Raw genomic sequence first — 16705 nt, forward strand, 5'->3', positions numbered from 1 at the left:
CCTACTTTAAATGATCCTCTAAAAACAAGTTTTGAAATAAGCTACTTTTTAGTAACCATCATACTTTCTGTCTTCTATGGGTTTTCGACACTCAACCCCAGCATAAAAAAAAAATGCATAAACATTAAGGCCTCTCAAAGTAACAGCGAGTCTACCCGGACTCAGCCCATAGTTCATGTTATTAATACAATAAGTTATGAAGTTGAATGTTTTTTCATTTTTCTGCGGCCTGCCTTATTGTTGTGCTGGCCCAATCAGAGGAGATGTCATGTGACAATAATTAATTAATTCAATGACTAGTAGCTGCTTCCGTTATTTTTTTATCACCAATTTTTCTAGCCTTCTGACCTTGAATGAAATCAGACCAGTGATACGTTTGAGAAACCCTGATGTTTGAATACGCAAATGTGGAGAAATTAGGTTTCCCACTTTACTCCCTGGAGGTTGGAAACAGGATGAAACAGCTAGCCTTGCTCCTTCCAGAGGTAACATCACCTTCCCACCATCACCTCTAAAGTGTGCTGATTAAGACAGTATTGTTGATTTAATCTGTAGAGATAACAATGTTTAAAAATGACAACTTGCAGTTTTGCGGCTGGTTGTGCCGGGAGCAGCAACTTCATGTTGTTTGGTCCTCATGGTGAGGTAACCAGGCAACCATTAGAGTCTCCAGGAAGTAGTTGCTTCGGCCAAGAAATAGGCCGGCAGCTAATGTAGTATTGATCGTTCTCATCTAAGTATCAGCAAGAGAGTGAATAGGCATATTCCACAAAACTATGAAATATTCCTAAAAGGTCTCAATAGAAAGTTCATTAATCCATTTATCAGAAAAAGTATTGTCAGTTTAAAATAAGAATAGTGTAGGTTGCAGCCCTTGTTTGGAGAGCGGCCAATATCCCTCTAATGACAGTAAGAAGAGGTCACGGTTTATTTGTCTTGAGCCTGAAATGGATATCGACTGAAGCCGAGTTTCAGATAAGAGACAAAGATCCACACCCATAAAACTATTTACATGTATAGGCAGTCAATAGTGAAATTGATTACCATCTGCCAGCAGTTTGATCTAAAGAATGCTTCATTTAGAATTCATCACTTTGATCACAGTAGTGAGGGTACAGGTGAGCAGAGAGTTGCCTCTGATAAGCTTAGTCACTGCTGCAGCCCCCAATGCACTGCACCAAACCTGGACGCACACTCAACACACACAGCCACACATATAAATATCAACAGCACCAATCAGTGTCAGACATCGACACATTAACCTCAGTGAAGGCCCAGCTTCCTGATAAAGCAGAGAGGGCAAGAGACTTTGGAGGGCAGACAGACGAGGCTGGAATGCTGATCCACTGCTGCCCCCTCTGCTTTATCAGAAGGTGGAAATGGCACTTAGATATTACCTTCACCGTTACAATGTCCGCTGGCCGCCATGTTAGCTGCACCGTCCTGCAGCTGTTTTACTTTAAAAAGAGCCTGTAGGCTGTGATATAAAGCTGCAGGCAACACCTCTGAGTGCCCGGCATTATTCAGCAACAAAGCAGCCATAGTGCATCCTGACCAGACTTATTGTATTGATAAGTCTGAGCACCATCACCACTAAGTGGTCAGCCCCCCGATGCCTCAACTCTTTGTGCACTTCACTGCTTGCAAGTAACAAACCAGCTTGACTAAACAGAAACTGGTTGTGCACACAGAGGATGAGCTATAGCTTCATCAAACACAGAACACATGTAAAGCTACAACGGTAAGTTGATGTCATTTTTCAACATTTTAGTTTTCTAGCTCCTCAAATAGGAAAATGTGCTCCTATTTTTGTTCAACTTTACAATAAATTACTGTTAATCTTTTTGGTTTTGGATATTTGTTTGGGCAAAACTACATGTATATAAAACTACATTTATATAAAATAACCTGATAGAAAAAATATAATTCTTGTCAAGAAGGACTTGCCCCACCATACCACACCGTTTCATTTTCTAACATAAAAAAGTTCGGATGTATAATTATGTTGCTACCAAATTTTCGGGGTACTCAAAGAATCCAGGCTTAAAAAATTTGAATACTTGCTGGTTAAGTCTGTTACAAACTTCTCCTACTTTAGTCGTCTTTAAAATGAAAATTGACAGTGAAAATAAACATTGGAACAATAATAGTTGCATGTTAAAAGATGTACATATACTTGAACAGCAAAAAATATTTATGCTCTGAATAAACAAAGAAAAATGACACTAGATAAATCCATTATGTTTCAGGCAGAAAAACTGCTGTGAACGTATATCCAGAAATGGGTTATTGGATTTTTTTTTGTGTACACCCTGGGGGCTTCCAAGTACTCACCACATACTGTAGCTTTGAAACCATTTGTAATAGGAGGCAACTGATTTTTAAACCAACATAAAGAGTCCAACGGAAATAAGTGAATGTTTTCTACCAGCTAACAAATACAATTGTCTTGGTTTTTTCAAGAATTTGCAATTTGATGTTGCATTTTAGCTATTTGCGGTATATTGTCATTTTCATACAGTAAATAGTATTTAGAAAAATACTTTGATTCCTCTTGTTCCCCATTCTACTAGTCTTTCTATATTTTTGTTTAATTAATAAACGTGATAAAACAGATTTGATTTACCAACATGAGTCAGCAACGGCCAAAACGACACTAAGACCAAATACATAACATATTCAGGACCTGGACTAATATATTTTTTACATTAAAACATAAATACCAGGTGTACACTTCCCATAACCTAGAACAAATCTGATATCTTTTAAAAGTGCATTAGATTCTTTATTATCCGTCATGCTGGTATGAGACCAACAATACAAACACTTCTTCATATTTCAGAGCAAATCTCAGCGCAGCACTTCACATTAAAGCAGCTTTAGATGTAGACACAAACCAACATACAGAATGAGGTGAAAATAGGTGCTGACTGGGACAATAGGCCTTTGTTCACATCCTGACAATGCTCATTTTTCAGGCGGGGCAAACTCATCAATAAAAGTAATTTGAGGACAGCATTAGCCACTGCTCAGCATCTGACCTGTGCTGTATAATACCGCTACACCACGAAGCCAATTAAAATGGCACTTGCACCCTTTGGTGATGAATTGTGAGCTTTAAAAAATATGGACGTTCATCAGTGGAAACAGATTTGTGCCCCCACAGGGATGGAAAACAAATCATGGAAAACACCAACATACACTAGCCCTAAACAGGACATAGAAAGGGATAATAACAATAAAGAGGGAAACCAAATATGAATTTAAGAGAGGCTCGACTCAATTGTAATACTTGAAAAATAAATAAGACTCTAAAAGCAACAGCCCCCTAGAGGCCACAAGACCCACTGGACCACAGAAGACTGAACCTGGTGACACTCAAAAGAAACCTGCTGACACCCTCACACTGTGCTCCCCTTCAGCCCAAAATACAAGAGCAATCATAAATCAACCACTATAAGTATAAAAACAACTATTACACAAGTCATGAAAAGATCAATAAACAAAGCTAGGAGCGATTCTTCATTTAATAACTCAAAACACATCAGCAGCGTACAGGCCTACAGCGAGGAAGGACACTGGAAAATAACACAATAAAAACCTGGTTTGCTGGTAACAAAATGATGTGTATGCATGTTGGTTGATGTGTGAGCGATGTAAAGGGGTGCAAAACAATATTTAGATCTGTCATGAGAGGGTGTTGACCTTGCCTGCACAGCGCGGACAGTTGAAAGGTCGATACACAAGACAGCTGATAGAACCGCTGAAAAGGTAAAGAGTGGCAAAGAAAGAAACCAACCAACCAACCGAGTGTAACACCGGTTTTGTTAAGCACCATGCTATATAGGGAAACTTCTGAATTACAAGCTGTATATTTTGACTACGTAGCTGCAGGCATCGGAGAGGACACAAACAGGGTACTGGAGAGAAAGAGAGAGAATTCCCTCAGTATTAACATCTGCTCCAGAAACCAGGAATGGCTGTAAGCCGGTGTTGAAAAAGGAAGAGTGGTTGGGAGGGGGAGCTGGAAGAGAGTCAGGAAAATAATTTGAAAGACTTGAGCTGCATGGTTACGTAAGTGATATGGGATCCTCTGAAACCATACACTTTCAGTCAAAGTTAGGATGCATTAGTTCCCTCGCCAGAAATCTTATCCCTGCCTCATCCATACTGTTAGAACTGCAGGCTTTCCCTTCTTCAATCCACACACACACACACACACACACACACACACATAAAACAGACAAGACTTCACAGAGATCTCTCTTCCAGGTGGAGAATATGGGGGAAAAACCTACGGGGTTAATATCATCGCAGACAAGGTGGTGCTATGTGTCTTTGATGAAACGATTATGAATCTTTTCAAAAAGAGTTCAGGAGCAAACCCCTCCTGAGAGATTTTTTTTATCCCAGGTGCTTCTGAGTCATACCTTTCCCCCTTCCCCCTCTTCTTTTTTTCAAATAAAACAAATGTAATCCCGACACCAGCCTTTCAGTCCTGCCTTCCCTCTGGGGGAAAGTGGAAGCTGTGCTGTGTTTCTGTCCCTAACACTGTCTCTACTGCATCAGCATCAGATTGGTTTACAGCCAGCCTGGCACGCTGCAGGCTCACAGGCGACAGGACTCATACAACAGGACCATTTCACCCCCAACACACAACAGCACCCAACAGCACAATCTGCGGATGACTCGTTTTCATTAATGAGTTTGTGTATATCCAACGAGAGGCCAGAGGAATAAAGTCGATTCTGCAGCTTGACGATGAGTCCCTGCAGTGGTTGACTGGTGGAGGATAGATTTATTGTTTACAGCGAGGGTTGCCAGCTCGGCATGGGACTTCTCAGTTAGACACAAGTCTGCAGGTATTGCTCTGCAGTCATTAAAACACCACACAGAGGAAAAGCTAAAAAGGAGAAAAGACTGTTGACGGAAATGGGCGAGCTCCCTGTCTCATGGATGGTGAGATAATCTGTGTTGAAATTTCATTCACTGTACCGCAGTGTTAAAACAAAGAGGAGAGAGAGAGAGGACGAGAGAGATGTGAAGAGGGACACAGTGAGAGTAGAGTACTATACTTATAAGACGGCTTAGACAGGACGGTCAATAAAGCAGGTAAAGCAGTTGAGAGCAGCAGGAGAGCATGCAGCGTACCGTCCCCCATGTCTGTATGCACAGGACATACATGTGTCCACACGCAGTGGAAACACACTCATGGCTGAGTTTCCATGTGTGCCCCGGACCCCCCACAGCTTAACATGACAGAGAGAGAAAGAAAGGTGGGGGGGGGGCGTCTCAACCTTCCTGCCCCCCTCTCCAGCCACCCCTCCCTCCCCAACAGACCCCCATTACTCCACCCCTGACTACCCCACCTGTGAATTGTCCCAGTACCTTGCGCTTTTTATCCCGCGAGCGACTTCTCTTTTTGTTCCTCTCCTCCTCCTTCTCTTTGCGCTCCTGCTCTAGCTGGATTTCTAAATCCTTGTTCTTGCGGAGATGTTTGGCGGCTTGTGCCATGGCGCTGCTGGTGGGGGTCTGGGCGCCGGTGGCGGGTCCAGATCCTTCGGCGGCGGTGTGCGGGGCGACAGCGCGGGGACTTGCTCCTGATGCCGGCCAACAGTGGCGCTGCCGCTGCTCTGTGTTCCTGTACGGCCCTGCAGAGTCTGCTCTCCCTCTGCCTCCTCCTCCTCCTCCTCCTCCTCTTCAGCAGTGCAGTCACACACACACACACACCGGCAGTCCTCAGCCGTCTGCTGTGGGATGCTACTGCAGCGCTGCTCTCTCCTTCTCTCCCTCCCTCTCTCTCTAATGCTCTCTCTCTATCGCTCACGTACACTTCCCTCCTTCAATTGTTTCTGCTGCCTTCCTCTGGTCTCTTTCTCTGTGCAGGGGACACATGGTGAATATCAGTAAACAAACAGTTGTTAGTTTTCCACCTCTTCCCTTCAGTGCTTTGACATTCTGTGAAACTGCTTCGACTCCTTCACCCTTCAACAAAGATTCAAGAGGGATGAACTGACAGTCAGTGGAGGAATATCCTGAGAAGCTTTGAGTCAAAGTCAGCTCTCCTCCTCGTCACTGCATTGATTTTGTTTCGTTTCCCTGTATTTAATTTCTCAGTATCTCATAGTCCTGCTGTGTGTCCATCCGAGGAGGATCTCTAGGCTGGACAGGGAACCTGTCATCACCACAGCCAATCAAACAATCCACTCTCACACACGGATACCAGAGGAAATAAAAAAAATCTAAAACATGCATGAGGAAAAAACCTCCCCCCCTCCCCTCCCCTCCCCTCTCTCTCTCTCCCTACTTCTTTGAGCGCTGCAGCAGACAGAATTGGTACCAGTGCAAGGATGTTGGTGCAGTGTGCTTGTGTTTATCAGAGTGAGGCTGTGAGCAGTGAAAGGCTCTCCATATCACAGCCCCACAGTCTGATGAGCAGTGTGACACAGTAACATCTTTGATTCATTTACTTATGTTTCTGGTTTCTTGCATTCCTCTTCCCTGACCCCCTGCTGTCGTTTTGCATACTAATCAATCGGTGCTATGAATACATGTTTTATAGTGCAAGTGGCTTCTGTGCCTAGTGCTCATGTACAATGCATGTGTGGATATGTGCGCAGTGAGGTGCATAGGAGGAGAAGTGCGGATGGAGCCGGCACCTGTTTACTGGTATTGCTCTGCCTCTCTCCTCTCTCCTCTCTCCCTCCTTCCCTCTCTCCTCTCTCCCTCCCTCTCTCCCTCATTCCCTCCTCCCTGCAATGCTGCTGACGCAGGCAGAAAATATCCTTTAACATCTCTTTTTGCCCAGCTCACTATACATCACATGTACAGTTCCCATTGATACAGTACATGCACAAGCTCACATGCATGACAACACACATGCTTCAACACACACACGCTTCCACACACACACGCACACACCTCAACACACACGCTTCCACACACACACACAACACGCTTCCACACACGCTTCCACACACACACACGCTTCCACACACACACACACACACACACGCTTCCACACACACACGCACACACAGCTAGTGAATGGCAGTCATAGTATTCTGTAGTCACATCTTAAATGATGGCTTTTATTTTTCTCCTCCGTTAACACATTCAGAGGATGACAATGGAAAACATACAAAGACAAGCAGGATATTATCATCTCTATCATATTGTAACGTTACTTGCCTATTCTTCCAGTGATTATCAGGTCCTTTTCTCTGACGATTGAATGACTCCCAATTTGATTAAACAGGGTGAATCTTGGCTGTGTGTATTATTTAATGCTTAAACGTTATAGACAGAATTAGGTTTGTAACCATCTTTCAGAGCCACTTATCATACGTTTCACTCATTATCTACTACTTGTTTCCAGTCCATATTTGTGTACTCATATCTCTCTCTCTGTTTTTCCTGTGCTCTCCTGCCAAGGCTTCCCCTGATCTGATAGCATCTCTCTCTCTATACTGCAGCATACTAATGAATAGGATTGGTGATATTGCCTTCTGTCAGCAATGCTTCTGCACAAATCACTTGCCCATGTGGCCTAGCTGTGACACAAACAAACACAAATACTGATGTGCTGACAGCTCTGTGGCAAGAGATCCATCACATTATCGAACTCTGGGGAATGAGCCTAAATGAATCACCGGCCGGACTGACTGCTCTGGTAATAAGGAGGTTTTTGCTTAGCCAACCAAATTGGTCTTGTTATGTTATATTCATGCTCAGCTAATGGAGGGGCAGTTTTATAGTAGTTCTTTAAAACACATCCAGTGGGACCACTTATAGTTGTTGTATCGTCTGAGGCTAAACCTGAGGAAACACTGTGGAGAGGACGGTGTTCACGCTGTCACACACTCACAACATGGTAGTGTAATTGTAGAGAGATGCTTCTACAGGACACCTTGTTTTAAACACGGGGCATGTGTCATTTATGTAATCTATGCAAGTTCCTGCTCCATACCAACATTGCATGGAAGCAACAGCAAGTGAATCAACTTGTTCTGCTTCCGAGCTGAAGTGTAAATACCAAAGGATGACTAAAAAAAACTGATTTACAAATGTTGTCATTTTCAATAAATGTGTACCTGACAGCATCCACAACAACCAATGAAATCAGACCGGACGATGAACCAACTAATAAGCAAACACACAAAAATAAATACTGATCTGAAGTCCAAAATGCATTATTGATATTGGAAACAGAAATATAGAACTGCATTTATTAGCTGTTCGGGGTCAGTTTCCCTTATTTAAAAAAGGAAACCGATATACAACATGTTAATTGTGTTGCCCTTCACTAATCAAAAGAAATGCCATGCATGTAACCACCTGATAAACCCTGCAGTAAGACTGCCTGCATCACGGATGATTGACACTCACAAATATCTACCATATTTGTGAGTGTCAATCATCTGTGATACGTGACACTGCTGCCATGAGGGATTTACATGTAAACAGTGCTCAGAAATTGCTTAGGTGAAACAGGCTTCTGAATATTTTGGCTAGAATCTCCTGATCATAGATGGGCAGTTGTAATGAAACTTAAAATTCCATTTATTCTAAGTAATTGTACATTTAAAAAGATGTTTTTTGTATCTGTTTTTCCACAGCAACTGATCTGTACTTCCACTTCTAATACAGATCTTGCAATATATCAAAAGCTCTAAAGAGACAGTTTCATAAAAGCCGTTTATGAAAACTGAATCACAAATGGTTACAATTTCGTGTTTCACAAACAACAATGTAGGGAGATTCTGAACATGTACTATTGTGAGAGAGACAAGAACATATTGCCAAAACGTGCAAAAACCATTAGACTAAAACCCCCCTAGATAAGTCTATTTGAATGTTTCAGAGTGCCCCCAGTGTATATTGACTGTCCCTGGGGTGGTCCTGCCTGGGTGACAAAGGGACAGGTTGTGTGGCCCTGGGGGAGAGAAACACACAGCTACTGCCCGAGCTTTCTTCAGTCTGACGGCCAGCACCCGCCAGCATATTAGCCGCTCCAGTGCTCCTCTAGAAACCGTGGACGGGACACGACAGAGCCACACACAAACACACACACACTCCCATTCAAACCCACCACAGTGAAAGGAGACACAAAAGGCAGCCTTTTCAACACATGAGAGCATACTGTATGTAACGTCACTATCAAATCCAGACTTCTGGATAGTAACACGGACAGTGATGTAACTGCTCAAGTGTATACAGAAAAATACATTGAGTGCGAGATTTAACTATTGCAGTTAGTTTTGTATAGTTTAATTTAAATTTGGTGTAAATACTTGTCTTCAGCCTCCCTTTTTAATGTTAAAGTGTTTCTACTTTTTAGATTGTTTATGTTCGCACCACCAGATACCAAAGCTAATGCCTTGTATGTGTAAACGTACCATGGCAATAGATTTGATTCTGATTAAACATAGTGTTTGTAGATCCATGCTAGTGGAATTTACCCAAAAAGTTTTTAGCAGCAAATTACTTTTTTACCAACAGATTACGGTATGTTTTCACCACTACTCACACACATGAACTGTGGAAAAAGCATTAACTATTTCCCCTTTACATACAACTAGTAAATTCCTCAAATCTCAAATTCCTTTTGGCCATCTTCAATTGGCACATTTACATAACGTTTCAGAGATAAATAAAAATCACAATGAGCAATGGAAAAACTGAGGAAAGAAAAAGCACAACCAAGAGGCAACCTCCATCAGAAAAGTGAAGCCTGGCAGAAGAAGCACCTATACAGTAGAGATGTCCCGATCCGATCTCGTGATCGGGGATCGGAGCCGATCACGTGATTTTCAAAAGATCGGAATCGGGAGAAAAAAAATCGGGAATCGGGATTTTTTTTTTTTTTAAATACTTTTTTTTAATGTTGTATTCAATGTTACAAAACAAAAATGACCATGTTCAAGTCTTAAAGTTATCCTGAGGCCTTAGTTTGGTTTCAAATTACACAACATCATGTATGTGTTGCTTCTTTGGGGCTTGTTTTCATAGACCTGGTTGCTTATTTCTCTCAAATCTGGCAACAGAGTGGGCAGGGCGCAGTGTCTAATTGTAGCAGTAAGCTAACGAGTACTGATAAGCTTTATTTTTGTTTTGATCCAATGCTGCACAACTGAACTGATCCAATGCTGCTGTGAAAGAAAGAAGCTATATCCATGTTGGATAGAATATCCAATTTAAATAAAAAAATAACCTTAAGGGACAACTTGAATGCTTTTTTTTCTCTTAATGCATTGTATAAAGATCGGATCGGGAAAAATCGGTATCGGCAAATTGTCAAAATCAAATGATCGGAATCGGATCGGGAGCAAAAAAAGGTGATCGGGAAATCCCTACTATACAGCCTCACATCCATAAATTCTGAAACCAGAGAAAACTGACAAGTGTTTCCCTAAATAAGGTTCCTTAAGGTGATATAGAAACGTCAAGTTCTATTTTGCATATGCTTCGCCCTCTAAGGCTATCGCACTTAACCCATATGGATGGCCTTAGAGGGCGAAGCATATACGAAATAGAATCTGGAGTTACAATACGTAACTAACGTTCTTCATTAAGATACATCTACAGCTCTTGTGCAATGTCTCAAAACCATTTAAGACAGTGTTTGTTTTGATTCCCAATAGCAAACACATTAAAGCTTCAAGACTGATTTTAAATATATACTATTTGAACATGCACAAGTTCGTCCACTGCGTCAATGGGGCTTATTAAACCCTTGTGCTTCCATCAGTGGTGATGGATGGAGAAGCAGGGAGGCAATATTGCTATCTAAGTCTGACGAAGTAACAAAGAACATCCATAGCAAGAGCTCCTGGAGAACCTGTAAACTACATACAGTATGCATCACATGTATATTTACTGGTTTCAACGTATTCCTCTTGCAGCCTTTCAGCTAGGTTTTGAAGGATGAATCCCACCTTTCCAAGTCTAATCCATGGCTTCAGTGGAAAACCTTGGCCCTATTTGACACCAGCTAACTCAAGGATGCAAACTACACCCAAAGAAATGGCACCATGAGAAAGGACAATTTGCCGTGACATTCACCAAGTAGTCTCAGCCTGAATCTGAAGCAGCTCCGAGGTACTGGAAGCAGATAACAAGCTCTTGGTTTCCACTTGAAATACCAGATGCTGCAGGTCAGGTGTGCTTGTTAACAGTGAGAAGTACGCCGTCCTCGGATTGGACTTTCTAGCCAGGCATTCTTGAAAGTAAATGTCAGCTTTATACTCATTTGCACCCACACCACATGTGAAGCTCCTGGGACATTATTCTAATTTCCTGCTCTAATTTAGTCGTTCTCATCAGCAGGGACAGGTCACATTAACGCACAGGTCGGAAGAATATTTCTCAAACAAACACTTCCTTTAAATCAGTTAGCCATAATGACAGGAAAGGTTACACATCTTATTGAATTGCATCAATCATATTATCACATGAGCTGCAGCAGAAGCTCATGTACAGAGACAGCTGATGCTTCTAGTTTTTACTATGCTAAATCCACCTCAATATTTCAGGGAGTCTCTGGTGTGTTTGCTGGCAGAGGGCCATAGCCTACAGTGAGATACAGTGCAGGCCTGTGCCATCCTCTGCACCATCAACTGAGGCTTATAGAGTTATTTTAGCAGCAGTGTTAGTCACTGTGAGCCAAAACGAGATGATGGGATGAACAAAAATCCTGGCTGTATTTGTGCAACTACAGTATGGATGAACACTGAGGACCATTTTGTGAATTCAAGCTGAGTAAAGGCTCAACACATTGCCCTTTTAACCACTTGAAACTGTTCTTTACAATAGATCTATAGGAAAGGCAGTTAACAGGGAGAAGGGGGAAATAGAGGACAGACAGCACCCTCTATTGATTAATATGGAGTACTGCCACAAAGAGGGACACATTTGCTGCATGGGTGTATAGGTTAACATAAAGGGTCTGGGTAAAAACCTACTGTTCAATTCAATTAACATAATAAACCAACTGACCAGTAACGACAACAACCATCCTAATTGTCAAGGAATAAGATTAGAAGAGTAATGGGACACCGACAACAAGTGTGCTGGGATCAGGTCTGATCCATAGTACTGATCACAGTGCCCCCGTAGGCTCATCTTGCAGTACTGTGAGTGAGTGCACATGCACAGCAGAGCTCGACACTGCAGTGCAGCACACAGCCGTCTCAGAGCAACAGCTCCGTGCTGCTCGATAAAAGAACACACCGTCCAGAAACAATCACGTGTCCAAACGAGTGGATGAAACCCTATCACGTGAACATGGGCACTGAAATGTGTCTGAAATGGAGAGTGACGACAATATTGATGGGGACTTATTTTTGAGGAAATGTATTTAAATCCATATTCTTTAGACTAGTGCAATATCCAAAATGGCAGAAGGAACAATAATTGTTATAAGCTATAATGCGTCAAAATATCATTCTGAAGTAAGTATAGTGTTGCTGCAGATTTCTTAATTACGTGACATATTGTTTTCTGGTTATTGAACAGGATGTCGTCTTTCCAGATGAAGAACATCTACAATTGGCATCTTGCAAACATGAAAGACGATATAATTGGTACATATCCTTTCAGTCAAGATAAGAACACTTATTTTAACATAATTCCCTCCCATGTATGAGTTTTTTGCTTTTATAATATGAAAAATAACATTTGGGGATTCAATAATGTGGGACATTCTTGAATCCCCAAGAAGATGTGACCTGAAAGATTATTTGGAAGCAAAAGTTGAATGCAATATACTGTTTAGGTAAAACTAGATAATTCTGATAAAGTCTTTGACCTGTGGACCTGCTTCTCAAACCAAGTCTGTCTTTATAAGCAGGTCCCCATCTTTACAGGGGGGGGGTATTAAAACGAACTTGAGCGTTATGCCATAAACACCACCAAGTGCAGACTCAGAGTTTATCATAAAGGTAAACACAATTTAAACCAAGCTTGGTTAAAATTAAATAAAGTTGCAGGCCTCTTACTCAAACTGTATTTTCAAAAAGGTGTTGTATATCCTCATTGTGTTTGATATCTGGTGGACATGTTTAGCCATCCTTCCCCTCCTGCCATTTGGCTAGAAAAGCTAAAAGGAGATGATGGAGCAGGTTAGCTGCGAGACCTGAAATGCTCCTTTAGGATGATCTCTCTTCTCCCCTCCCTCCCTCCGGTCCTCCGTCTCTCCCTGCGTCTCTCGACACTGGCACTGCACCAGCAGAAAGGGCCCTGATTGGGAAAGCCATATGGCAGGTAACAAACCAAGGGCAGGCTTCATGTCCACACTGTGCCGCGGCTCAGGCAGCCTGCCACCTCATCAGAAGGGCTCATGTGATTTGGCTTTGTATTCCAGGGAAGTATGAAGACCAGAGTTCAGTGTAAATATGCCTGAGTGTTACTGACGCTGCAGCATCACCAGCTCGGTGGTGTGAACAGCATTTCAGAGAAGTCTCAAAGCTGCAGAGTCAGCAGTGAATTTCACAGTCACACCAACTGGGAATGGCTTTAGGCAGATTGACAATCACGGCTGTTGTGTGCAGCAGATCTGTCAAAGCACAGCACAGCGGCGTAGGCAAAGCAATAGGTTGTTCCTAATTGGCCGTTTACACAGGGGCGCCGTACATAATAATGGCAGCCCACTGCTCCTAACACTAGGATGGGTCAAATGCAGAGAAACCGTTTCGTAGCACCTGTACTATGTAAAGAAAATTAAAGTAAAAAAAAAAGGGGTTGTCTAGTGAAGTTAACAAAACTGTCACTATCATTTCAATGCAAGGGAGAGATGTGATGAGTCTGCAGAACTTCTTGTTTAGACAGGAATAGAACAATCCCTTCTTTGGAAACCATTTAGGTGAGTCTAGACTACAAATAAGAGAAGCTGCCATCTGTGAAATGTAAAGTACAACAGCTGCAGTTTCAGCCGTGCAAGCAAACTTTAATTGAAAACTATTTATATAGGAGATTGGCCCTATTTAATCTATCATGATGTCCTAACAAATTACAGTAAGTCTGACCAATGAGTGAAGAGGGAGCAGAGTACTAAAATGAAGCTGCAACAAGCTGAGGGACCGACTCTTTATCCAGCTTACTTCTGCCATCTAGTGGTGTCAGAGAGAAAAAACAAAAAATGTAATAAAAAAATACCCATCAACTGATAACACTGTCATGCTGTCTGAACCGCTCTGACAGTTCGACTGATGGGTCGAAAAACAAATGCGATGGAATAACAGCATATTTATGGCACAACTGTCATTTCCTATCTTCTTTACTTTTTGTTTTCAATGGTTGTTAAAAAAAAAAAAAAGCTTGACTGGTCTCCAGCTTTTACTTCAGGACCCCGAGTGTTAAAAAAGGATCATTAAAAAAAACATCTTAAAAATGTAAGAAATGCTTAACATTTTAATAGTAAGAAAAACTCAAAATATTGGTTTACTATTTTTTATTTCTCCAAGCTAAGCCATGAAAGAAATGGGATGTTAATTTCAAGTTAATAATGTAGAGAGCCAGGTATTTCCAAAGGACTGAATGTTACATCATTTCAAAAGAACCAAAAAGGAATGTGAGGATAAAGGATTTTTTATGAGGAAGGTGAAAAGAGGACAGGCGAGAGAAAAGATTTACAGCCTTGATCTTTAGCTGGCACCCACAGCGAACATGAAGGTTGTCAGATCAGGGAACAGGATCCCCGCAGTCCTCAGATGGACAGTTTTATATGTGCTGCAGGGATAGTGTTAGCGATAAATCCCCGTCATTCAACGTCTTTCTGATAATCCAAACAATTCTACAGCTGTTGATTTCTTGAATTATGTTTTAACCAGTTCACTCAATTAACAATTACAGTCCAAAAAGCACAGCAGGTTTCAGACCGGTTACATTAGGCGTGTTCACACCGGAGTACTTTTTCCCGTACTTTCCCCATTTAGTTCCTATAGTGCCTGGAATTTTACGTACACACCAAAAAGAGTACTTGGTTCCGATAACTTTTAACCCCATTTTTAGTGCCTGCTAGAGACGTAGTAGGCCTACTATCCTGGGGAGAAAAAAAGTACCAATTTCGATTGGCTGGGCGACTGGCTGCCATTGCCCCGTAAAACTCTGAAAAGTTTTGTGAAGCCGCCATTGCATTTGCTGGCATTAGCATTATTAGCATTAGCCCTGCGCACCAACGGAGAGAGAATCACTTATGGCAACACAAAAAGAAAACATGGGAGCGGTGGAGATGAGGAGATGTCGGCGTTCTGGTGATTTACTCGGAAGGCTTCAGTAGAAGCTGCTGGGAGTCCCAGCAGCTTCTACTGAAGCCAGTCCCCAACTCCGGGGACTTCCGGCCGGGATCTTCGGGTGGCAGTATACGCCGTGAAGTGGTTTGCGGCAGGGGCGGACTGGCCATCTGTAGAATCTGGAGAACCACAGAACGGCCGGTCGTCAAGGGCCGTTGACGGCCGGCCGGCCCTTTAAAAAAGAAATTGTTGAACGTCATCATTTAAGTTGCACTGACGGCCGACAGAGGGCGACAGCGGCCGCTAATGCAGTTGTGTGTTCCTTATCTGTCAAATAATCACAAACGAAGAAGAAAAAAGACCGGCCACACGAGGAGAAGGGATTAGAGGCCGCGGCAGACAGGGAGAATGAAAATACATGGATACAAATCAAAGAAAACGAAAAGAAAAAGGTGGGGCCGAGAAGGCAAGAGAAAGAAAGGTGAAGTCACTGGCAGGTGAAGCATATAAATGTTGCAAATTGACAGACCTTTTTGGCAACAGCGCTGCTACAAGCACTATCAGCAGCAGCTTAGAACAAATGCAAGATGATGAAGAGAATGATGAGGGCGCGAGTTCAAATATACAGCCAGCCTCCTGCGTTCATGATGAGGGACAGAGTTGAGCTGGTGGAAGAACCAGCTCAACTGGCAACATACAAGTGCAGGGAAAGAGCAAGAGGTGGGTGAGAATTATCCCTTGAACTGAGTGGCGTTTTCTCCTGAAGGCCAAGGGAAGCCAGGCTTCCCCTGTTTTTTTGGATTGTAGTTGTAATAAATAAATAAAAACACTTCGTTCGTTTAGTTTCGGTAATATTTCTGTGTTGTGTGTTGCTGCTAGCCCGTCTCTCCCCCATTCTCATTGAGTATTTTACAAAGAGTGAAACAGCGCCCATTTAGATGTTATGGTGAAACAGTAGATTGCACTCTCTGTTGCGAGAGGAGGCTAGCCGAAATTGGCTTCCCTTGGTGAAAAAAAATGGAGGGATTGACCAATCAGATGAGGCTCACGTCATGCCCCTGCCAACCTGTGATTAGTCAGGGCCATGCCAAGGGAAGCCAGAGGCGTTATTACATTGATCACCACACCCCCACCACCCCAAAAGAAAGGACGTATTATTGGCTTCCCCTAATTTTTTCCCCACGCCACGCTACTGGTTCTGACTTAGTGGTAGTGTTTTCCTGCCACACCTGAGCGAATCCAACATATATTACAATATTTAAGAAAAGTGTCAATGAGAGATAATTGTTCATCAAAAACAAAGTAAATAAATATGACATTTTCTGGATTTGTGCGTCTTCAGAAGAAATGTACCATTATGTATTTTAGTTAAAGTATGGAAACTACTACAGGGTGGAAAAATCTATGTAAAAACTATGGAGCTACGAAAAGCAAGACAAATCCTTTTATTTTACGACTTCCCTCCCCCTAACGTC

At 42.3% G+C, this 16705-nt stretch overlaps 1 protein-coding gene across 1 annotated transcript in view; it reads right to left on the reverse strand.

The window, feature by feature from the left end:
- LOC104941584 (ankyrin-1-like) overlaps nucleotides 1–5685 on the reverse strand; it is a 57734-nt gene extending 52049 nt beyond the window's left edge. Inside the window, exon 1 of the mRNA XM_010766711.1 lies at nucleotides 5389–5685. Coding sequence (XP_010765013.1) covers nucleotides 5389–5514 — 126 coding nt within the window. The 5' untranslated portion in view covers nucleotides 5515–5685. The remainder of the gene's footprint in view (nucleotides 1–5388) is intronic.
- Between the last annotated feature and the right edge of the window lie 11020 nt (nucleotides 5686–16705).

This window comes from Notothenia coriiceps, unplaced genomic scaffold, assembly GCF_000735185.1.
Source record: "Notothenia coriiceps isolate Sejong01 unplaced genomic scaffold, NC01 NC01_scaffold00003522, whole genome shotgun sequence".
Lineage (NCBI taxonomy): Eukaryota > Metazoa > Chordata > Actinopteri > Perciformes > Nototheniidae > Notothenia > Notothenia coriiceps.